The sequence below is a fragment of the Stegostoma tigrinum genome, chromosome 17 (genome assembly GCF_030684315.1).
Source record: "Stegostoma tigrinum isolate sSteTig4 chromosome 17, sSteTig4.hap1, whole genome shotgun sequence".
NCBI classification, from domain to species: Eukaryota; Metazoa; Chordata; class Chondrichthyes; order Orectolobiformes; family Stegostomatidae; genus Stegostoma; species Stegostoma tigrinum.
In genome coordinates, this window is record NC_081370.1 from 56,690,578 (window position 1) to 56,716,456 (window position 25,879).

The 25,879-nt window shown below is 40.3% G+C and overlaps 1 protein-coding gene across 7 annotated transcripts in view; it reads right to left on the reverse strand.

Moving 5' to 3' along the window:
• The window catches only part of LOC125459544 (growth arrest-specific protein 2-like), a 158,668-nt gene that overhangs the window by 118,755 nt on the left and 14,034 nt on the right, over positions 1-25,879 (reverse strand). For all 7 annotated transcript variants that reach the window (XM_048546102.2, XM_048546103.2, XM_048546106.2 and 4 more), the window contains exon 3: positions 8,502-8,623. In XM_048546102.2, the coding sequence (XP_048402059.1) occupies positions 8,502-8,623 (122 nt within the window). The remainder of the gene's footprint in view (positions 1-8,501; positions 8,624-25,879) is intronic.

Here is a 25,879-nt window from a genome sequence, read left to right on the forward strand (position 1 = left end):
AATTTACTAACGGAGAAAACAAAATTAACAAGCACTGCCGAACAACAATGAGAAAAATGGCAGATAGGGAGGGAAAGAGAGGAGGTTAAATCAAAACGGAATTGATGGTAAGATATCAGAGATATCAATCAATGCTGGGCTCACAGCTGTTCACAATCTATAAAAACGATTTGGATGATGTGATGGTCAAATGTAATATTCTCATGTATTGCAAAGGTAGGTTTGAATTTAAGTTGTGAGGAAGATGTGAGGAGGCTTCAAGTGGATTGAGATAGACTGAACAAATGAGAAGGAACAATGCAGATGGAATATAATGCAAATCACTGGAAATGAGAACGACTGATCTGACTTGTCTTGTAGTTACCTGTCGGCAAGATGAAGTTCAGAAAAGGAGAAAGGAATGCCAATGATCTCAGGGCCAAAGAGCATTTCAACCTCTCATAAACCAGTACTGAAAGTATGGTTGGAGATGGGGCTCTACGATTCAGCTCATCAGCCATGCAAGGACCCACAGAACACATGACCAAAGATAAAGAATTTCCTAGGTGGGCAATCATAGCCATGAGGGTGTAACAATGATGACTGCAAAATGGAGCTCTATAATGACCAGTATGTTCATTTCCAAATATTTTTTCTTTCACTGTTGTTCCCTTTGAGTAGAAAAGTAGTCTTCTACTGAGAAACCCCTTCCACCTCTCTTCATGCGCATTGTTCCCTCTCTGCTCCCTAGCCTCCATTTCTGTGCCTTTTCAGATACTGTGGGGAACCAGTTGTATTGAATTAGGGTACGAAAAAGGAAGTTTTGTGGTGTATGGAGTTGAAATCTGCACCTGCAAAACTGTCTGGAATTCCAAATCCAATTCAAAATTGAAAACTACATTATTGGTTGACACTATTTATTCCAAATTCTCAAAAATAAGAGAACTTTCTATCTAAAAGGATTTTCAACTACAGTTCCCATTTGTGATACCAGACTTCCGGCAGGAAAGCCTTCAAGCTCTTCAGAACTCAAAGGAAAACTTAAGTATCATTCATTTAGGCCATAAGATCTTAAGAAACAGGAACAGGGGTAGACCATTCAGCCCCTCAAGCCTGATGTGCCATTCAATTGGATCATGGCTCATGGATTGGTGCTGGATCCACTTTTGTATCTCTTTAACATAAGCAATTTGGATGAGAAATTAGGATGAGAAGTTAGTAAGTTTGCAGATGATACTAAAATTGAGGGTATAGTCGACAGTGAAGAAGGTTATATGAGAATACAATGGGATCTTGACAATTGGGCCAATGGGCTGAGGAGTGGCAGATGGAATTAAATTTGGATAAATGCAAGGTATTGCATTTTAGTGACACAAACAAGGGCAGGACTTATACAGTTAATGGTAGGGCCCTAGGTAGTGTTGTCAGAGATATCAAGGGATTCAAGTATATAGGTAGAGAAGGTGGTTAAGAGGGCATTTCGTATGCTTGGCTTCATTACTCAGACCACTGAGTATAGGAGTTGAAACGTCCTGTTGAGGTTGTACAGGACGTTGGTGAGGCCACTTTTTGGAGTACTATGTACAGTTTTGGTCACCCTGCTATAGGAAGGATATTATTAAATTGGAGAGGGCTTAGAAAAGACTTGTCAAGAAATTGCCGGGACTGGAGAGTTTGAGTTATAAAGAGAGGCTGAATAGGCTGGGATCTTCTTCACTGGAGCCAAGGAGATTGGGGGATGACCTTGTAGAGGTTTATAAAATCATGAGGGGCAGAAATGAGGGGTCTATTCCCTACAGTGGGGCAGTTCAAAATTAGGGGACATATTTTTAAGATGCGAGGAGAAGGATTTAGAAAGGATCTGAGGGGCAACTTTTTCACACAGAAGATGGCTCATACATGGATCAAACTGCCAGAGGAAGCGGTAGATGCAGGTACAGTTACAACATTTAAAAGACATTTGAATAAGTACATGAATAGGGAAGGTTGAGAGGAATATGGGCCACATGCAGGGAAGTGGGACTAACTTAGTTCGGGAAACTTGGCAGGTATGGACTAGTTGGACGGAAGGGTCTGTTTCCGTGCTGTATGACTCCATGATTCTCCCACAAGGGAAACATCCTCTCAACATTTGTCCTGTCAAGCACATTAATAATTCTTTCTCTTTCAATGAGATCACATCACATTCTTCTAAACTCCAGCAAGTAGAGTCCCAACCTATTTAGCCTTTGATCTTAAGACAATGTCTCTATATCAGAATGATCCCAGTTAACATGCTCTGAAATGCCTCCAGTAAAATATCGTTCCATACAGAAGGGGAGCAGTATTCAATATGTCATCTCAGCTTGTACATTTGAAGTAAATTTCTCCATTCTTATACTCCAACATCTTTGAAATAAAGGTCAACAGCTTTGTTAATTACCTGCTGCACCTGTGTGTTAGCTTTCTGAGTTTCGTACCCCCAAGTCCCCATGTGTTGCGGCTTTCTGCAATTTTTCTTCAATTAAACAATATTCTATCCTTTTGTTTTCCCCTTCCAAAATGAACAATTTTGGATTTTCCCATATTAAGTGCCATTTGTCAAATCTGTACCCACTTACATAACCAATCGATATCTCTATGTGAGCTGTTCATATCCCTCTCTCAACCTAACTTTCTACCAATTTCAGTGCAATCTGCAAATTTGGCTACAGTACATTCATTTCCTTCCTACAATTCATTATTATATACTATAAACAGTTGTGGACCCAGCACTGACCCCTGTGGAACCCCACAAGATACAGGTTGCAAACAGGAAAACAACGCTTATCTCCACTTTTTATTTCCTGCCCATTAGCTAATCTTCTATGCTAATACACTACTTCCAACACTTTCATCCTACAACTTAAGCTTTTGAGAGCTTTTACCCTTTCTAGAAGTTAAAATACAACAAATCTACTACTTCCCCTCTTTCCACTCTGGCTCAGACTTTCCCGAAAAACTAACAAACTGGTCAAACTTTATTTTCCTTTCATGAAGCCAGGACTCAGCTTGATCAGATTATGGTTTTCCAAATGTTCTGCCATTACTTCCTTAACAATTTATTCTAATGCTTTTTCCACAATAGAGTATAGGCTAATTGGCCTATAGTTACATGTTTTTTGCCTCCTTCCCTTTCTGAATAGGGGCTCACATTAGCAGTTTTCCGAACCTCCAATACTTCTCGAGAATCAATGATTTTTGGAAAATTACAATCAACGTATTAACTATCACTGTAGCTACCTTTTTAGTATCTCTGTCAGCATTAACTTTTCAGACCTCCTCCAACACTGAGTGCGAGCAGCAGCGGAGGTAAGACGGACCCGGAAGACTGCAGCTAAGGTAAAGCAGTTTATTTTTAAAATTACTTACCGGTAGCGGGCAGCGGTGTTTTTCCTCTTTCAGAGAAGGAGCGGGAGCAGCAGAGGAAGTGACGAGGACCAGAAGGGCAGCCGGGAAGGAAAGCAGTGACCATATATATCAGCAAGGCGGCTAAACCCGAGACTCTACAACTGTAGAGTCTTCCACCCGCCCTCCTCCTCTAACCTAGTTAATAGGGTAAGGTTCATTCTAAACTTTCTCTATTGAATATAAGTTTGTTATTAATTTGTTATTATTACTTGACGTAAGCTTTCTACTTTAGTATTGAGTGGGTGTTCAGATAAGTGGGGTATGGACGCTAGGGCAGTTGCTTGCTCCTCCTGCAGAATGTGGCAGTTGGGAGGTGTGGCACACGTCTCCGCTGGCTACATCTGCGGGAAGTGCACCCAACTCCAGCTCCTTGAAAACCGTGTTAAGGAAATGGAGCTGGAGCTGGATGAACTACGGATCATTCGGGAGGCAGAGGGGGTAATTGAGAGGAGTTATCGGGAGTTGGTCACTCCTAAGGCTCAGGATGAGGATAGATGGGTTACAGTTAGGGGGAGGAAAGGGGACAGACAGACAGTGCAGAGATCCCCTGTGGGCATTCCCCTCAGCAATAAGTATACCGTTTTGGATACTGCTGGGGGGGATGACCTACCAGAGGAAAGCCATAGTAGTCAGTTCTCTGGCACTGAGCCTGACACTGTGGCAAAGAAGGGAAGGGGGCAGAATAGAAAAGTACTCGTGGTAGGGGACTCGATAGTTAGGGGAATCGACAGGAGATTTTGTGGTCAGGATCGGGATTCCCGGAAGGTATGTTGCCTCCCTGGTGCCAGGGTCCGGGACGTCTCAGATCGGGTGTATAAAGTTCTAAAAGGGTAGGGCGAACAGCCAGAAATCGTGTTACATATTGGCACAAATGATATAGCCAGAAATAGGATTGAGGATATAAAAAGTGATTTCAGGGAGTTAGGATGGAAGCTGCAGAGCAGGACGAACAGAGTAGTGTTCTCTGGTTTACTACCGGTGCCACGAGATAGCGAGGTGAGGAACAGGGAGCGGGCGCAGCTGAACACGTGGCTACGCAGCTGGTGTAGGAGGGAGGGCTTCAGATATGTAGATAATTGGGATGCCTTCTGGGGAAGGTGGGACCTGTACAAGAAGGACGGGTTGCATCTGAACTGGAAGGGGACCAATGTCCTGGGTAGAAGGTTTGCTCGAGTAGTTCGAGAGGGTTTAAACTAGTATGGCAGGGGGGTGGGAACCTGAGCTGTATACCAGAGGTGAGCGTTGATGCAGGTGAGGCAGTAGCAAGAGGTAGACCAGCTAGTGGGGAGGATTTTCCTGGGAAGGAACCAAGGGATCGGTTAAAGTGTGTTTGCTTTAATGCAAGGAGTATCAGGAATAAAAGTGATGAACTTAGAGCATGGATCAGTACCTGGTGCTATGATGTTGTGGCCATAACAGAGACATGGGTTTCTCATGGGCAGGAATGGTTGCTGGATGTTCCAGGGTTTAGAACATTTAAAAAGAATAGGGAGGGGGGAAAAAGAGGAGGGGGTGTAGCATTACTAATCAGAGAGGGTATCACAGCTACAGAAGCTTCCATTGTCGAGGAAGATCTGCCTACTGAGTCAGTATGGGTGGAAATTAGGAACAGCAAGGGAGTAGTCACCTCGTTAGGGGTTTACTACAGGTCCCCCAATAGCAGCAGGGAGATTGAAGAAAGCATAGGTCGACAGATTTTGGAAAAGTGTGGACGCAGTAGGGTTGTTGTAATGGGTGACTTTAACTTTCCTAATATTGATTGGAACCTCCTTCGAGCAGAAGATTTGAATGGAGCTGTTTTTGTAAGGTGTGTTCAGGAGGGTTTCCTAACGCAGTACGTTGACAGGCCGACGAGGGGAGAGGCCATTCTAGACTTGGTGCTCGGAAACGAGCCGGGGCAGGTATCAGATCTTGTGGTGGGAGAGCATTTTGGTGATAGTGACCATAACTGCCTCACATTCTACATAGCTATGGAGAAGGAGAGGATTAGGCAAAATGGGAGGATATTTAATTGGGGAAGAGGAAACTATGATGCGATTAGACATGAGTTAGGAAGCATGGACTGGGAGCAGTTGTTCCATGGTAAGGGAACTATAGACATGTGGAGACTGTTTAAGGAACAGTTGTTGGGAGTGATGAGTAAATATGTCCCTCTGAGACAGGCAAGAAGGGGTAAGATAAAGGAACCTTGGATGACGAGAGCGGTGGAGCTTCTTGTGAAAAGGAAGAAGGTAGCTTACATAAGGTGGAGGAAGCTAGGGTCAAGTTCAGCTAGAGAGGATTACATGCAGGCAAGGAAGGAGCTCAAAAATGGTCTGAGGAGAGCCAGGAGGGGGCACGAGAAAGGCTTGGCAGAAGGAATCCGGGAAAACACAAAGGCATTTTACACTTACGTGAGGAATAAGAGAATGATCAAGGAAAGAGTAGGGCCGATCAGGGATAGCATAGGGAACTTGTGTGTGGAGCCTGAGGAGGTAGGGGAAGCCCTAAATGAGTTTTTTGCTTCTGTCTTTACGAAAGAAACGAACTTTGTAGTGAATGAAACCTTTGAAGAGCAGGTGTGCATGCTGGAATGGATAGAGATAGAGGAAGCTGATGTGCTGAAAATTTTGTCAAACATTAAGATTGACAAGTCGCCAGGCCCGGACCAGATTTGTCCTCGGCTGCTTTGGGAAGCGAGAAATGCAATTGCTTCGCCACTTGCGAAGATCTTTGCATCCTCGCTCTCCACTGGAGTCGTACCTGAGGACTGGAGAGAGGCAAATGTAATTCCTCTCTTCAAGAAAGGAAATAGGGAAATCCCCGGCAATTATAGACCGGTAAGTCTCACGTCTGTCGTCTGCAAGGTGTTAGAAAGGATTCTGAGGGTTAAGATTTATGACCATCTGGAAGAGCATGGCTTGATCAAATACAGTCAACACGGCTTTGTGAGGGGTAGGTCATGCCTTACAAACCTTATCGAGTTTTTTGAGGATGTGACTAGAAAAGTTGATGAGGGTCAAGCTGTGGATGTGGTGTATATGGATTTCAGTAAGGCATTTGATAAGGTTCCCCATGGTAGGCTCATTCAGAAGGTCAGGGGGAATGGGATACAGGGGAACTTAGCTGCTTGGATACAGAATTGGCTGGCCAACAGAAGACAGCGAGTGGTAGTAGAAGGAAAATATTCTGCCTGGAAGTCAGTGGTGAGTGGGGTTCCACAGGGCTCTGTCCTTGGGCCTCTACTGTTTGTAATTTTTATTAATGACTTGGATGAGGGGATTGAAGGATGGGTCAGCAAGTTTGCAGACGACACAAAGGTCAGAGGTGTCGTTGACAGTGTAGAGGGCTGTTGTAGGCTGCAGCGGGACATTGACAGGATGCAGAGATGGGCTGAGAGGTGGCAGATGGAGTTCAACCTGGATAAATGCGAGGTGATGCATTTTGGAAGGTCGAATTTGAAAGCTGAGTACAGGATTAACGATAGGATTCTTGGCAGCATGGAGGAACAGAGGGATCTTGGTGTGCAGATACATAGATCCCTTAAAATGGCCACCCAAGTGGACAGGGTTGTTAAGAAAGCATATGGTGTTTTGGCTTTCATTAACAGGGGGATTGAGTTTAAGAGTCGTGAGATCTTGTTGCAGCTCTATAAAGCTTTGGTTAGACCGCACTTGGAATACTGCGTCCAGTTCTGGGCGCCCTATTATAGGAAAGATGTGGATGCTTTGGAGAGGGTTCAGAGGAGGTTTACCAGGATGCTGCCTGGACTGGAGGGCTTATCTTATGAAGAGAGGTTGACTGAGCTCGGTCTCTTTTCATTGGAGAAAAGGAGGAGGAGAGGGGACCTAATTGAGGTATACAAGATAATGAGAGGCATAGATAGAGTTGATAGCCAGAGACTATTTCCCAGGGCAGAAATGGCTAGCACGAGGGGTCATAGTTTTAAGCTGGTTGGTGGAAAGTATAGAGGGGATGTCAGAGGCAGGTTCTTTACGCAGAGAGTTGTGAGAGCATGGAATGCGTTGCCAGCAGCAGTTGTGGAAGCAAGGTCATTGGGGTCATTTAAGAGACTGCAGGACATGCATATGGTCACAGAAATTTGAGGGTGCATACATGAGGATCAATGGTCGGCACAACATTGTGGGCTGAAGGGCCTGTTCTGTGCTGTACTGTTCTATGTTCTATGTTCTAACACTGAAACACAGTATTTCCAATCACCCTGTGGCAGCCAAAGAAGGGAAAAAGTGCTTCATTTGCAAGTTCTTTGGTGATCATGCAGCTGCGGGTGTCTAAGAGAAGTTCAATATGGCAATTCAGAAACCACACCTACGTTAGGATCTGAGTGAGTAATCTGTCCATTCTACGTGTTTCTACTACATACATGACATATCTGTGTTGGCATATACATATACACATGCTGCTACGGGGGCCATCCTTGGAAATGGCTCAGCCAACATTTTACAATCTCCGGTCTTTCGCTGCACCTACAAATTTATAGACTTTCTGTGTAACGGTTTTCTATAGATGAAATATATGTAAAACGTGTGCAATTGATATAAGAATACATTTAATTAACTATTAATGCCAACGTAATGGCAATATGTTTTATTGACGTCATTCGTAGTATCTGCTGATTCTATATCATTACATCTTAATCATAGCGGAAAATCAGAAAGGAACTCCTGATCTGCAGAAAGGAAAGGTAAGATTTCCCTTAGGAGTCCTGTAAACATTCTCTTAAAAATTGAGAATAACCAGTTACAAACTTTAACACAGTTTCTGATGCATTGGATTGGAATTTCTGGTATTTTATACATTTGCAGACCTGGTGTGCTGTGGATCACAAGCAAATATTAAATTTTCTTCATTTTTTATTATTTACAGAATAAACCTCTCCACAAAAGGATCTGCATTTGCTGGCAAATAGCAGTAGCAGTTTAACTGCGAACTACCTATTTCCATGACATATACCTGAAACGACAGAGAAATCCAGATAAAAAAAAAATACACTATTCCAGCATAACACTAATTGTCTATAGCACCCAAACAGCCTTGTGCTATGGGTGAAAGTTAACAATAAAATAAGGTCTAAACTATTATATATCTCTTACCTTGGCAGCTTTGTTTTCACTACTATTTTCTTTGAATTTCTCTTGTAATGTTTGTGCAAGCTGACAGAGAAGTGCTCCGTTATCCAGCTTTTCCATAAAATTTTCTGCAGTGATCTCTTTCCCTTAAAGAAAGAAAAGTAAAAATTAAAACTGATGATTATTACGTTCTGTTACTTCTCATCTGCAAAGAAGAAAGTACATAAAAGGTGCACCTAGTTGCTCCTGTCAAGATAGTCCTCATTGGACATCTCACATGACTCTGCCACAATCTTTGCATAGCCCATGTCAAAGAGTCATAAAGCATGGAAACGGACCCCTCAGTCCAAGCAGTCCATGCCGACCATAATCATTCAGCCCCCTAGTTAGATTCTGCCCTGATTGTAACTTTTATCACTGGAATAACTCCTATGTACTTGCTAAATCTGATTTAAAATTGAAATATCACTGACTTTTTTTCAATTTTCCTGTTTTTTGTGGGTTTTTTTTTAACAATACGTTATGATGGTAATGAAACAAGCTACTAAAATTCTTAGAGGAAATGTATTCTGCTAAAATGACCAAATGATGATCAGTATTGCTCCCTTGCTGCAGAGGTGTGCTTGCACTGCTAGGATGGTTTTGAACTGATTTGACAGCAGATGGGGCACAGCGCAGATGTAAAGTTGGGAAAAAAGTCTAATCAGGCACAGAAGGAATGCAAGAACAGTCCAGCAGGCATTGAAAACATGGCAAGATAAGACACGTGGGAGGTTCAGAAAGCTAAGTTCTATCTGTTTTAAGCTCAAAAATCACATAACATGACGTTACAGTCCAACAGGTTTATTTGAAAATGCAAGCTTTCGGGGCTCAGCTCCTTCCTCATGCGTAGTGTGTGAGAGAGAAAGTAAGACACAGAATTTATAAGCAGAAAGATAATGACACTTAAAACCGACCGCCTCATGCTGAATCTTTAATCAGTTAGGAGGAGATTACTCACTGACATGCAAAATCTAGATTCCTCACAAATCATTCTTCTGAAATAATTAAAGATTTTATCAATGTGTACAAGAGTTGACATCCCAGGTCATACAATTTATTTTAAGTTCGAGGACTTGCTTAGAATCTGTCTATGTTTTAAATTGGGTCAGGTTTTTTGAAGCAAAACAGAATGTATCTATAACTACATAAACATCATGAATGAAATAATTCATTTGTATGTCCGTGTGTCCCTTTCTCTGTGTGTCTGTGCTTCTGTTTTTTTGTGTGTGTATGTGTGCGTGTACGTGTTCACGCTCTCATGTGTAAGAAAAAGTGTGTGCGTGTCTGTGCTTCACAGTGCAAGTGTGAGGGAATGCAAGTGAGTGTGTTGTGTGAGAGTGTGAGAGTATGTGTGCCTGTGCATGAGTGTGTGTGTGAGAGTATATAATGTTGTGGGGTCAACTGGGGTGCAACATGAACCCAAGATCACAATTGAGGCTGTCCTCATGGGTATGCAAGTGGGCTATCAACCTCTGCTCAGCCATTTTACATTGTTGTGTATCCCAAAATCCACCTTGGGGGATGCTTAGCCAATGATCGGAGGTTGAATGTCCTTGACCACTGAAGTGTTCCCCCACTGGGAGGGAACCCCTGTCCACTCATCGTTGTGAGGTGTCCATTCATCCACTGTCGTAACGTCTGTATGATCTCATCAATATACCATGTCTTGGGGCATCCTTGCCTGCAGCGTTATGAGATAGACAACACTGGCCAAGTCACATGAGTATCTGCCATGTACACGGTGGGTGGTGTTCCCAGGTGTGGCGGTAGTATCTGTTTCAATGATCTGATATGTCTTGCAGAGGTTGGCATGACGGGGTTGTGTGGTTTTGTGGTCAATGTAGTCCTGAAGGCCGGTAGTTTGCTGCAAACAATGGATTGTTTAAGGTCTGGCAGTTGTTTGAAAGCGAGAAGTGGAAGCCTACGCATGATTGTGGTGAGGTATTCATTGTCATCAATAATCTGTTGAAGGCTGTGAAGAACGTGGCATTGTCTCTCCGCTCCATGAAAGTGCTGGATAACGAAAGGTACCTCGTATCTCGTGTCTGTCTTCTGACGAGGTCCTCTCACTGCGGCATGACGGAACTGGCAATAAATGAGTTGAGCATCATATCCTGTTCTTATGAGGACATTCTTCAACATATTCAGGTGTCTGTTGCATTCCTCCTCCTCTGAGCAGATCCTGTGTGTGCATATGGCTTGTTAATAGGGAATGGCTTTTTTAATATGTCTAGAATGGAAGTCAGAGAAGTGTAGCATCATGAAGTTTAATGCAAGAAGCCTGACTGGTGAGGTGGGTGAATTTACAGCAGTTATTGGCATGTCGGAATATGATATTGTTGCAATCACTGAGACGTGGCTGAAGGAAGAATTGGACTGATAGCTCAATATTCCAGTGTATAGAAGTTTTAGATACCATGGTGGGGATATAAAAGAAGTGGGTGCATTGCATTATTGATAAAGGAAACCATCACTGCAGCAATGACGGAATATGTCCTAGAAGGGTCTTAAAATGAAGCTATCTGGTTAGAATTTATGAATTTTAAAAGGGATAATTACTTGCTGGGATTATACAACAGGCCTCCCAATAGTCAGCAACAGATGCAGGAGCAAATATGTAGGCAAAACACAAAATCATATGAGAGACAAATGGTTTTGGTTGTGGGGTATTTCAACTTTGCTAACATTGAATTAGGAGAAGATCAATTTCAATATCATTAAATAGGATCTGGCAATTATAAACTGGCAGCAGCTACTTGCCGTTAAGTCTTCAGTTGGAAAGTGGGAATATTTTTTAAAAATATGTAGCGAGAATACAGGACTACTGTCTTCTTCTAAGAGTGAAGGACAAGGGCAGCAAGTCCAGGGAGCCCTGGATGTCAAGGAATATTTACAGTTTGATAAAGAAAGGAAAGGAAGCGTGTATCAGGTACAGTGCATTAAAAACAGGGGAGGGCGTTCAGGACTATAGTGAATGTAGGGGGTTGCTCAAAAAGGAAATTAGGAGGGCAATGGGGTACATTAAATATCTTTGGCAGATAGGATTAAGGAAAAGTAGTCAGCATTTAATAGGTATGTTGAGAGTAAAATGATTACCGAGGAAATAGTAGGGCTTATTAGAGACCGAAGAGGTAATCTGACATGGAGCTAGTGAACATTGGTGAAGTCTCATGTGAATGCTTCTCATCTGTATTCTCAGAGGTTGTATTCACAGATAGTGAGGTTCTAGAACATGTTTACGAACCTCACTATAAGGAGAAGGAGAAGTTATCAGATGCTTTAGCAGGTATAAAGTTATATAAATTCCAGTGCCTGTATGATAATCCCAGGCTGCTATGGGAGGCAAAGGAAGGAGATTATTGGGGTCTGGTGCAGATATTTAATACTTAGTTGGCCACAGGTGAAGTACTGAAAGACAGGACGATAGCTCATCTGGTTCCTTTGTTCAAGAAAGGGAGCAGAGATAGGCCAGGTAATTACAAACCAGTTAGTCTGATGTCAGAGTTAGGGAAATTATTGGAAAAAATTTTGGGGGACAGAATTTATCAGCCAAGAGCTGATAGTTCCAAGAGAAAGACAGGATCGATCAGAGATAGTTAGCATGGATTTATTATCAGGAGATCCTGTCTGACTAATTTAAATGATATTTTTGGAAAGGTGACTAAATACATTGATGATGGTGGTGCAGTTGATGTGGTTTACATGGACTTCAGTAGGGCCTTTGACCAAGGTTCCACATGAAAGGCTGGTCCAAAAGGTAAGAACCCATGGGATAAATGGCAAGTTGGCAAAGTGAATCGAAAAGTGGTTTGCAACTAGGAGGCAAAGGGTGATTGTCAGTGTAGTTATTGTGATTGAAAATGATGCGCCACAGTGATTGGTGTTGGGACCTTTGTTGTTTATAATGTACAATAATGACTTGGTCGTGAATGTAGAAGGTATAATTAGTGCGCTTGCAGAAAACATGAGGATTGGTGCTATTGTTGACAGTGACGAGGATGGTCTCAAGCTATGGTCTGACATTGATCAACTGGTAAACTGGGCAAAACAATGGCAGATGGAATTTAATCCTGAGAAGTGCAAGCTGGTGTATTTTGTGAGGGCTTAGAAGGGAAGGACATACACAGTGAATGCTAAAGAGTACTGACAAACAAAGAGAACTTGGCATACGACTTCATAAATCCCTGAAGGTGTTAATACAGATGGTGAAGAAGGCATATGAGATGCTTGCCTTTGTTAGCTGGGGCATGCAACATAGAAGCTACAAGGTCTTGTTACAACTTTATAAGATATTGGCTAGGCCACAGATGGAATACTGTGTACATTCTGGTCACCTTGAAAGACATTATTGTATTGGAAAGGATGCAGAGAAGATTCACCAGGATGTTGCTTGGGATGAAAAGTCTCAGATATGAGGGGAGACTGATAGGTTGGATTTGTTTTCCTTGGAGCAGAGAAGGCTGACAGGGGATAAGATTGAGATGTATAAAAATATAAGAAACACAGACAGGGTAGATTGTGAGAATCTTTTCCCCCACAGCAGATGTGTCTAAGGCCAGAAGACACAAGTTTAAGATGAGGAATATGCGGTTAAGAGGAGATCGGAGAGAAAGAAAATTCACCCAGAGGTGGAAGTATGGAGCATGCTGCCTGAGAGGGTGGTAAAGGCAGGTACTCTCACAACACTTAAGAAGCATCTGGATGAATGCCAGAGCATATTAAGCTGTGGATCAAGTGCAGGTAAATGGGATTAGTGTAGTTTGGTAATTATTGATTGGCATAGGCATGGTAGGCTATGCTGTATGACACTATGCACTACCTATTATTCTAACATCCCATATCACAATAATGCCCTTTAATGATAAAGCATATTTTAAATCCTTAGTGCTTGCTCCAATTGATCTTTGCATATTCCACAAAAGTGCTATGTATTGTCATTGAATAATAATTCACTTCATTTTCTAATCATCTTTATCACAATACGATTGCCCTTCACACTACTTTTCAATACTTTGTCTGTTCAACATAACTTTCTTACCATTCTTCATCTCAATGCAGAAGAACATTCAATGTTTGAGAAACTCAGTAGGCTTGGCAGCATCTGTGATCAAAAAATAGTTCATGTTTCGAGGCTAGCAACCCTTCTTAGAAGGTCTGTAAACTCTGTTTCCTCATCACAGATGCTGTTAGACATGCTGAGTTTGTCCAGCAATTCTGTTATTGCTTTATTCAGATATCCAACATTTGCAGTTCTTTGTTTTTTTTCAAATATTTGAGGACTTGCTGAGACTTGCCTTATGGATTGCTATTACATTCCATCAGATACTGCGCTGAAATATTTTGTTGGGATGGCCTGACTATAAGTATGACCCCACTTTAGCCTATGTCCCAATTTTCTTGACTCTTCCTCAGCCTTGAATGACTGCTGCTCATGTTCATTCAGCCATTACATCTCTTGGATCTCCTCCCAGAATTTCTTTGCCTTATATCATGCCTATCAGCCTAGAGAAGCTTTCTGAACGCTTATTTATACTACTGTTTTAGCCTTATGTTGAATTTCTATTTTTAACAATACTTTTAGTTTTCATTAGTGTCCCATTTCACACTCAGACATGTAAAGCATTCTGATACACTTTTCCAATGTCAAAAGTTCTGTACAATTGCAAATTGTTATCCTAATATTTTAATTACTATGGGGAGAATGCAAAAATACATTTTGAATACTGTGCATTCACTTTGAAATGAGGGCATGAGATTTTACAATGCCATCACAAGACACTGTAACATGAAGCAGGAATTCAACAAAGGCCTTCTACAGAATTAAAATTCTGGGTTTTTCTCATCAGAAAGGATAAAGAACACTTGGTTTGAAATACTCTGCAGCTCTTCAATAATGTTAGTATGCTGACAAGACATACAATTATATTGAACTGCTATAAACAACACCAGAAAAAGACTCAGTTACAATAACCAAATCAAAATAAATCAAAAACCCACCTAGTCTAATTATCCTTGCAAAGTCCTTTTCACTTATATCTTGTGAAATTGTCCATGTAGAGAGGTCTGGCCACAATGAGGAATTTTAAGGTTAATGTAATGATTATAACAAGGTCAGCTCGCTGGACATCATAGAATATGAGTTCCCTGATTGGGGCTGTTAATCTGGACCAATCAGGGAGACCTGGCTGACAAAAACGGATGCATGTCAGGGATGTTGACTCAATGAGAGGCAGCGCTATTGTCAAAGGCTATGCATTTGGAAGTAAAAGGTAATGAGATGTCAGCCTCTGAAGAGTTGTTTCAGCTAATGTAAGAATTTTTCGCGTAAGTAAGAAATCAAAACATGAAAATAATTTAGTGTTTTAAAAGGCTAAATACTGTTTGCACTGCTTGGTCATCAGCCCTTGTATGAAAGGATTTGTCTATTCTTACAGCAATAAGAATCCCTAACAAGGGGGATACAAATACAAATTCACAGAGCAAATCATTTTGCCATGAGGAAGGCTACTGCAGTGCTGCAATTGTAAAAATTATTTTATGTTAATATTATTTTGTACTACCTAAACCAGAATCAACTGAAATTTTACAAAGCTAGTCCAACTCAAAAGAATGCATCATAATCTTAAAAGAACACCAGCTTTCTAATTTTTTTATTCATTCATGGAATATGGATATCACCAGCTGGGCCAGCATTTATTGCTAATCCCTAGCTGCTTTAGAGAAGGTGGTGATGCCACTCAATATAATGGAGGGTGCTCTCAATGTGAAGACAGGAGTTCGTGTCGACAAGAACTGTGTGGCAGGGGTGGTCACTCTTAGCGACACTGTCATTAACAAATGCATCTGTGGCAGGCAGATTCCTTCTTGTTGGTTCTCACCCCACCTGCCGCAGACCCAGTTAAGTAGCAATATCCTTCAGTACTCAACCACAACGGTTAGTAATGAGCTGTTGAGCCATTCTTGATGATGGGATATTGAAGCTCCCGCACTGAGTAAATACTGCACCTTTTCCACCTTGAACATTCCTCTATATGGTATTCAAAATGGAGGAGTACTGGTTTATCAGCCAAGAGGGATTGTAACATGGAAGTCAGTAGGAGGTTTCTTTGCCCATGTCTGAGCTGATGTCAAGAGAATTCATGGGGCCTGCAGTCAATGTTTAAGATTCCAAGGTTTCCCTGCATATGGACATCACTGTTATTACCTCTGGTAAGCCTGCACTGCCAATGAGACAGGAAATATCGAGAGATGATGACGGTGTTGTTGAGATATTGTGTGAAAGGCATGATGATGTCAGGCTTTTGCTGACTAATCTGTGAAGCAGTTCTGAGATAATGGGAACTGCAAATGCTGGAGAATTCCAAGATAATAAAATGTGAGGCTGGATGAACACAGCAGGCCAAGCAGCATCTCAGGAGCACAAAAGCTGACGTTTCGGGCCTAGACCCTTCATCAGAGTGAAGCAGTTCTCCCAATTTTGGTGCTGGCCTGCAAATGTTGTCAAGGGAAACTTCACAGGGTTTATGAGGCTGAGTTTGCCTTCATAGTTTCTGGTACTTAGGTACTCACCATCTGGTTAGTGGTTGATACAAACGAATGATTTGTTAGTTCACTACAGATAACAGTTAAAAGTCAACTACATTGTTGGGAGTCTGGAGTCATATGCAGGTAAGATCAGTTAAGGATGTCAGTTTTCCTTCCCTATAAGATATTAGTGAAACCCCTAGGTTATCAACAACAGTTTCACAGTCTTCGTTAGACTTTTAATTCAAAATATCATTGAAATTCAGTTCCATTGTATTCTATGGTGGGCTTTGAACGTGGGTTTCCAAGACATTACCTCGGTCACTGGGCTAGTAATCCAGGAAATACCATTTCCAGTCATCTGCCAGCTAGTTAAGTAAAATTTGGACATCATGAACCCTCGGGGTCTGACCCCTTTAAAATCATTCAGGGATGGTTCTTATATGGAAATAAAAGTTTTCTTAGAAGTCAAAGAAAGACAAACATATCTGTAAATTAATATTGATACTACTCTTACTTGGTCCACAATGATGCTGAACTTAATTACAATTACGTTGCAACCTCTATTTGTAAGAAGTTATTTATTCAACCTCAAGAAATAAAATAAACTTTGAGAGCATCATTGGAATTTTCAATTTGTTGAAACTCAGCAGGGCTCACAGTAAAGGTATAATTATTGGGGTTCAGTGACAATAATCCTCTCCTTACCTGGGTTGGAGTCATCTCATTCATTCTGTCGTCTTCACTCAGGAATTAAGGTAAATGCTACTTTAATAATTGGTAGATATTTTCTTTAAAATATTCTACGCTAATACTAAATGATTTTTAAAACTGGATTGATTGTCTAATAAAAATAAGATTACATTTTCTTTCTTTCGCGGTAAATTTTCACGTCCCTACAATCTATTTTCATTATACAGCGAATTATTTGCTTGGCTCTTTAATAAACAGCAGTGAAATTTAAAATTTAAGTTGTCCCAAACTGTCTTCAGTATCATTAATCTGTGGGCATAGCTCTTAACTCAATTTGGTCCGGGGTTAAATTATTGAGGAGTTATTCCCAGTCCCCATAATCCGTTATAACCTGTCTCTAAACTTGTTAAGAGTTATCCATGGGTTGGCAATTCTCACAGTCAACAATAATTACTTAAGGAGGTCAGACCTTCAGACTTATTTAACATCCTAGAGATTCTTCTTGATCTACCTATTATTGAGGGGAATCATCTGAGACGTATATCAGATCTAGGACTGTCCCAGAAAGGGCTAGGATTATAATTCAACACAATCTGGAAAAATGCCAAAATTCAGAATGCTTTTCATTCATGTCATTTTATCATTTCAGATACTGAATCATTCCAAACCTGCATGACTTGGAAAACATTCTGGCATTGACTGGTAAGTGACAACTTACACTCTTTGAACATAAGTACCAAGCAATGAACATCTCCAACACAAGAGAATTTTACCATCTCCCCTAAATATTCAGCATCACCATCATCAACGTTCTGGAAATTGCCAACAATACAAATACTGTTACTGCAAGTGCCAATTAGTAACTTGCAATTCTCTCGCAATTATCTCATCATTTATCATTCCAAAGACTGGCCACAATCTACAAGGCCCAAGTTAGGAAGGTGAAAGACAATTTTCCATTTACCTAGATAAGTGCAATCCCAATAATACTCAAAAAACTCACACCATCCACACAAAGCAACTTTCTGATTTACATCTCATACATCATCTGAGCATTTAATCTCTCTACCACTGTCAAAATGTTGCAGTATGGTATATCAGCTACAAGATGCACTGGATTCCTTTGATGGTGTCTTCCAAAGACATAAGCTCTACCAGTTTGAATAGCAAGGACAATAAGTGCATGGAGACATCACAACCTGCAAGTTCTCCTCCAAGCCACACACTTTGAACTAAATTGCCATTCATTCAGGGAATCAACATACGAGAACTCCCACCCTTAATAGTGTTGTTATCACCAGCTTCTCAAAGACACTAAGGAACGGAAAAAACATGTTGGCCTTGCCAGCAAAGTTCACATCCCAAAAATGAGATTTAAACATAGCTAGACTTTCTAAACATTGCCTGTAAGTGAGCAGCATTATTCTTTAAAGAGGCTAAATAAAAATAACCATAGGATTTACCTCTCAGATAATTCCACTGCTCATTTCTAATGATACACTTTGCAGATATATATTTTGCATATACAACTGAAATTATTTTTGTTTACAGTGCACAAATCAGTGCAAATCCAAATTTTGAGCAGTTCAAAATGTATTGCCACTAAAATGCTGGAAATTCAGTTAAGTATAACACTCATATCAAAACATCCAATCTGACAGAGACACTATTTCTTTGGAACACTGGTACCTAATAATTGTCTCCAGGCTGGAAGTAACTTCACTTTGCAAAGTTATATTGTGTTTATATTGATACAGAAATCAATAGCACTCCAACATATTACCTCTTTTACTATGTCAAAGGAACATATTGAGAATATTATCTCTAACTGCTTAGAAATATAAATTAACAGGAGTATCACCAACTAGTTTCAAAGATAAGTTTTTGACTTTCACAGATTAATTTGTCCTCGGGAGAAAAATATAGAAAACCAGATAATGTGAATTTGTATTTTTGGGCTATGCAGAGAATGAACACAATTGCTTTCCTATAGTTGTGTAAAATCTACCTTGAGACTGCACAGCAAGAATAAAATTCTCATCCTGAATAATTGCATTCCATACTGTAGATTTTTGGATTCTCTTTCAGGATAAATGCCAGTACAAATACTGCCGAGAAAGGGAGGTAATAAATTTTAGCATTTTGGCCTATTAAAGTGTCATTCACATTAAATGAAGATTATCTATTACTACGTAATGCATTTTGTTTGTTCTGCACTTCATGAATACTAACACACCTTTTCTATCTTTAAAGTTATCGTTTTTATTGGCTCTGTAATATTCTAACATTCTATTTATTTATCTATGTTTAACTGACCAGTCTTCAGCTGGCTTGCTGCCTATCCCATCTGCAGCCAATGAAAAATTTATAAAGTGTCAATTTTCAGCTGCCTGCATTTCATTCCTGCAAAAGGTAATCTCATTCTTTACCAAAATGCATATTATCATTGAATAGAACAGAAGGACGGCCAGTTTGATTTGGAAACAAACAAATATAGATCCATTCAACATTGATTAGCTAGAATTTAATTAACAGCATTTTTGGCAGTGCTATTACTTTGAGTAATACATAACAACCTGTAGTATAAATAATAAAATAGTTGGGGTAATAAAAAATTTTCCGTCTAAGCGCAGCTGTTCCCCAGTTAAGAGCCCCTTCCTCTTCTTAAATGAAACCCTTTCATTCTCAGCTATATTTCACTTCCTCAGACATTCAATGGATTGTGATCCATTTCCAGTTTCTGAGAACTGGTTTAACACAAGATTGAAATGTTTTCATTCAGGTGACATTGTGGAGTGGATCTTGAATGGAAAAACAGTTTCTCTTTACACACAAAAGGTTTGGTTACAAAAATGCCACTAATAAAATACCAATGTTTATCATATCAAATAAATTCTCTTTAAGAGCTTATTTGGAAGGATACATCAAAAGGTGTTAACATGAGAGTCATGTTGAGGAATTTTATACAGTTCTGTGATAATAAGTACTGTAATGCACATCAAATGGAACAGTAAGAGGCTATCACATTTTGTTATATTGAAAACCTGGGCACTAGGTACTAGAGTGTTAGTAAACTAGCCTTTTATTTGCGTCAATTGATGGGATAAGCATCTTTTCTCCTGCCTGCTTATGCAAGTCCATTGCAAAATAACAGTATAATTTAAATGCACTTCTGAGTATTCATAGGTCTTGGTCTTAAACTGCATGTTTAAACAATTTTAGTCAGAGACAGCAGAGGATGTCTATATTGTGGGAAATGTAGTGAGAATCCTTCAAAGTGTTAAACAGAGTTAATGTTCCTTTTAATATACAGGTGTTCGATATTGACAGTGGGAAAATATACAATGTACCCTGCTTCTGGACCAAGAGATCTCGGTTCAAGTACTACCTTCTACAAATCTGTGTCTAAGAATTTCTAAATAGGTTGATTAGAAAATATCTGTACCATGTGTGGGTGCGAATATCACTACCTTGATGAATATAACATTCAACAAAGCAAAACATTTACAAAAATATGGGCTCCAGATCCATGATCATTGAAGCAAAATGGAAAGTTAAGATTCAATAAACTCTTTCAAGAATTTGGAAGAAACTTCCATTAAGCCACCATTAAGACAAATATTCATCATAAAATGTAAGTGTTTGGTTATACATCAACCTATACATCAGTAAAAAAAATGTGGTATACTGCATCCGCTGAACCCGTTGTGGCCTCCACTACATCGGGGAAACCAAGTGGAGGCTTGGCGATTGCTTTGCAGAACACATACGCTCAGTTCACACTAAACAACTGCACCTCCCAGTTGTGAACCATTTCAACTCCCCCTCCCATTCCTCAGATGACATGTCCATCCTGTGCCTCCTGTACTGCCACAACAATGCTACCTGAAGGTTGCAGGAACGGCAACTCATATTCTGCCTGGGAACCCTGCAGCCCAATGATATCAATGTGGACTTTACAAGCTTCAAAATCTCCCCTCCCCGTACCGCATCCCAAAACCAGCCCAGCTCGTCCTTGCCTCCCTAACCTGTCCTTCCTCCCACCTTTTCCCTCTTCCCACCTCAAGCCCCACACCCATCTCCTACCTACTAACCTCATCCCACCCCCTTGACCTGTCAGTCCTCTCTGGACTGACCTATCTCCTCCCTAACTCCCCACCTACACTCACCTTTATTGGCTTCATCGCTGCCTCTTTGACCTATCTGTCTCCTCTCCACCTATCTTCTCCTCTATCCATCTTCTATCCGCCTCCCCCATCTCCCTATTAATTTCAGAACCCCCTTCCCCTCCCCCATTTCTGAAGATGGGTTTTGGCCTGAAACATCAGCTTTCCTGCTCCTCTGAAGCTGCTTGGCCTGCAGTGTTCATCCAGCTCTTACACCTTGTTACATCAGTAAAGTCATCCTTGTTATTGAATGTTTTGCATATTTATTCAAGGTTTTTTCCTTTAGTCAAGCACATGAAGAAAACGGCTCCATATTAAGAATTACTGTTTTAAAAACAAGTGGATTTAAATGTTTGTAAAGTTTGGAGACTGCACAATATAAGAGTTCAATCAACAAGAGAATATGCTAGAAGATAAAAAATAGTTTAGAGTATATAGGTTCTCATCAACAGAATAAGAATTCAAAGAAATATTTTTAGCTCTTCACAGACAAAAAGGGTGTCAGAGTGCAACTGTTTATTCCATCATCTGAGTTATTAAAATGAGACACAGAAATATGTTTAGCGTAGGATTTTAAAATATCCTAGTAATATCAATCTACGTCTTTAGATGACAAAAACAGAAATTGCTGGAAAAGCTCAGCAGGTCCAGCAGCATCTATGGAGAGAAATCAGAGTTAATGTAATATAACATAATAACCCTCAGTTCTGAGGAAGATGCACACTGGTGTGTTTCTGAATGTCCTGTAGGGAAGGAAATCAGCTGCTCGTGACTGCAAACTCACAGCAATTACTTTGCCTTTCTAAGTGCCCTCTGGGTATTTAGAAATGTACAACAAATTTTGGCCCGAAACATTTCCTCTGATTTCTCTCCACAGATGCTGCCAGATCTGCTAAGCTTTTCCAGCAATTTCTGTTTCTGTTTCTGATTTACAGCACCTGCAGTTCTTTTAGTTTTTATGTTGTTACGAGTTCTCTGCCCACAGGCAGATCCAATTCACAGTGTCACAACATCCACCACGGATAAGACAAGGGGACGGGTACTGAATGCATACTGGCTGCTACTAGGATTAAACGCAATACTGTTGGTAGCCACCTAGAGTCATAGAATCCCTACAATATGAAAACAGACCCTTTGGCCCAATAAGTCCACAATGACCCTCAAAGCATTCCATCCAGGCCCATCCCCCTGTAACCCACCTAGCCCACTCATCCCTGAGCAGTATGAGCAATTTAGCATGGCCAATCCACCTAGCCTGCACATCTTTGGACCGTGGGAGGAAATCCATGCAGACGCAGGGAGAATGTGCAACTCCACACAGACAGTTGCCTGAGGATGGAATCTAACCCAGGACCCTGGTGCTGTGAGGCAGCGGTGCTCATCACTGAGCCACTGTGCCACCCAAGTAAAATTTTTCATCTGATGCACACTGGCCAGCCAATCAACTGAGCCAAATCAGCCTTCAGGTTGCTGCAGCAGCATTCAATGTTGTATTCAAGTTGAAGCCTGGATCTCTGGATAATCATGATAGATGCTCCAATTTCTTTTCCACCACCTGGCTGACCAAAAATCTCTCCCTCTCTTAGCTGGTATGTGTTGGTAGGATTTACAAGTTGACATTCAATCCGGCCATGTTATGAACTCACTTTCAATTTCTGGAGTGGGACTTCCAGAGATCAGAGGTAGAGAAGCAGCCACTGCACCACATAACCTCCTTCAGTGACATGGATTGAGAAAAATTCTAGCATTTAAATATGATCTCAACAAATTACTGAACACTGCCATTTAATGTGGTGCTGCTATCAGCAACTTTAACCAATGACTGGGATTTATCCAGATATTTAGCCACAAGTGGAAACAATTTATTTCAGCCTGACAGAAAGTTTTTGTTTTCCTGTTGATTAAACACTTAGTTTAAAATACCCTATAATTTAAAGGTGAGATTTCAGCTTAATTCAACTTAAATTCAGAGCATGTAATTGTTAAATGGATTAAAAATACACATAAACTGAAGCTATTTAGTTGAGATTTTTACATTTAAAGTAGAATCTACAGTAACCATCGCTTATGCATTGCTAAAGATTAAAATACTTTCCAAACAGGAGGAATTGATGCAGGTAATAGACTTCTAATAAGAAAAGTTAACATGTTGATTAATGATTGCATAAAGATATTGAATGAGTAGATGCTTTTGAAAGGCAAGAAAAATGAACAAAATATGAAGATACAAAAATGATCAATTAACATTGAAATTTTATTCATTGGATTGTAAGATACAGAATGTATCTAAGCAGGGTTAAATATTACAAAGCTTGCTTATTGAATTGAGTACATTAAAGGTACAGACAGACTTCAATGATCTCTATCTCTTTGTCTGTACTAATTGCTATCTAGTGGGACATTTAAATAAATTTGTATGTCTATGACAATACACATTGTACATTTTTTAAAAATGTACTGGTTCACAGGAAGAAGATGTTGCTGACAATGCACTCACAAATCCATTAATACTGAAATATCTGTGACTCTGATAAATGACAGCTGACAGTTTGTGTTCAGTGCAATGCTAGCAAGATGACACACAGCATTTCCAACGAAGATAACAGAAATGAAAAGTTTGTTGGAATGAGGACATTGTACATATATCAGGGACACAGATCACTGAGGGAATGTTAGCTGGCACCAGCAGATAATGTTGTGAGAGAGTGGTCTATTTTTGTAATGGTAGTCCATTTGTCCCTTGAACCACAAAATATACTATTGAGCACAGCACTAACATAGGATAATTGCACATCCACAGACTGGGTGGAATACACATTTCTCACATTTGTCATTCCAACAAACCTCCTTTTCCTTTCACCTTAGATGAAATGCTGATTGTATTAAATGCCAAGAATTGAAAACTTGAAAACTTGGGCTAGCCAAGCAGCACACGTGGTTTGCAGTGTCATCAAATCGTCAATGTGATCCTGCATATATTGGAAATTGCTTTGGATATGTCACATATTTAGGGTGAGCTTGCCAATTGGAATCAAAATTGGCTTAATGGTAGGAGACAGTGAGTGATGGTGAAAGGTTGTTTTTAGTGCTTCAGGCCTGTGACCAGCGAAGTTCCACAGGGATTGGTGTTGGGTCCACTTTTCTTTGCCATTTACAAAAATTATTTCGATGAGAATATAGAAGAAGTTATTAATACGTTTGTGAATGACACTAATATTGTTGTATAGGGGACAGTGAAGAAGGTTGTCTAAGATTACAAAGAGATCTTGATCAATTGGGTCAATGGACTAAGGAGTGACAGATGGAGTTTAATTTGGATAGATGTGAGGTATTGCATTTTGGTAAAACAAACAAGTGCAGGACTTTTACAATTAAACGTAGGGCCTTAGGTAGTGTTATAGACAGAGAAACCTAGGGGTTCAGGTACATAATTCTTTGAAGTTTGCATCACACATAGATAGGGTGGTTAAGATAGCATTTAGCATGCCTACCTTCACTGTTCAAACCCTTGAGTACAGGAATTGGGATGTTAGGTTGAAGTTATACAGGACATTGGTGAAGCCTCTTCATGAGTACTGTGTCCAGTTCTGGTCACTGTTATAGGAAGGAAATTATTAAGCTGGAGAGGGTTCAGAACAGATTTTCCAAGATGTTGCATGGAATGGAGGGTTTGAGTTATAAGGAGTGATTGTACAAGCTGGGACATTTTTCACTGGAGCATAGGAAGTTAAGGGGTGACCTTTAAGATGTTAATAAAATCTTGAGAGGTATAGATAGGGTGAATGGCAGGTGTCTTTTCCCTAGGGTGGGGGATTTCAAGACTAGGAGGCATACTTTTAAGGTGAGAGGAGAAAGATTTTAAAAAGACATGAGGAGCAATTGATTTTGCACAAGAAGTCGTGCAAGGGTGTAATGAAATTCCAGAGGTAGTGATGGATGCGGGTACACTTACAATATTTAAAAGACAGTTGGATATGTATATGAATAAGAAATGTTTGGAGGGCTATGGGCCAAGTTCAGGCAGGTGGCACTAGTTTGGTTTGGGATTACGGTTGGCATGCACTGGTTGGACCAAAGAGTCAGTTTCAAAGCTGCATGACTGTATTAGTCTGTGACTTGATATATAAACTACATGCTTGGAATGCTTTCAAATAGCTCCAATGACTGTTATTACTCAATAGCCAAACTTTAAATAGACACTACATGACTGACAGTCCCATTTTCTGATAAGATACTCGGGGCATTATATACAGGGTCGCAGTTAAACTTATAGAAAGCTGCCACATGTTCTTGGAATCACATTGAAAATTACATAACTTCATTATCCATTACCTAAGCAGTCAACTTAACATGTCTGCTCAAATATCTGCAGTTGAGTTTCAACTCTAGACACAAAAACAGAAAAGGATTTTCAATGATGCTATACAACCAACATTCTAGTGTGTTCTTTTTTGGTTCATGCAGTCATTTTACATTAGCCAGTCAGAAGGTAAAGTGGTTTTGAAGAAACAGATTTTACAATGCATTGCATCCACTTGGACTGCCTGCCATGAAAAGCAAGTAAGATAGACTTAGCCTACAGGATGTATCTTTTTTAATTCACTAACAGGATGAGGGTGTTGCTGGCTAGTGCCAGCAGGCAGTTCAGAGTCAACCATATTGCTGTGGGTCTGGAGTTACATGTAGGCCAAACCAGGTAAAGATGGCAGTTTCTTTTCCTAAAGGACGTTAGTAAACCAGATGGGCTTTCGTGACAATTGGCAATGGATTCTTGGTTATCATTACATACTTAAATCCAGATATTTTTATTGAACTCAAATTCCACCATCTGCCATGGCAAGATTTGAACTCAGATCCCCAGAATGTTAGCTGGGTCTCTGGATTAACAGTCCAGTAATAACATCAATAGGCCATCACATCCCCAACAAGCCAAATATCTAGACTGCATGAATCACTGAGCACAAGAAAGAATAAACG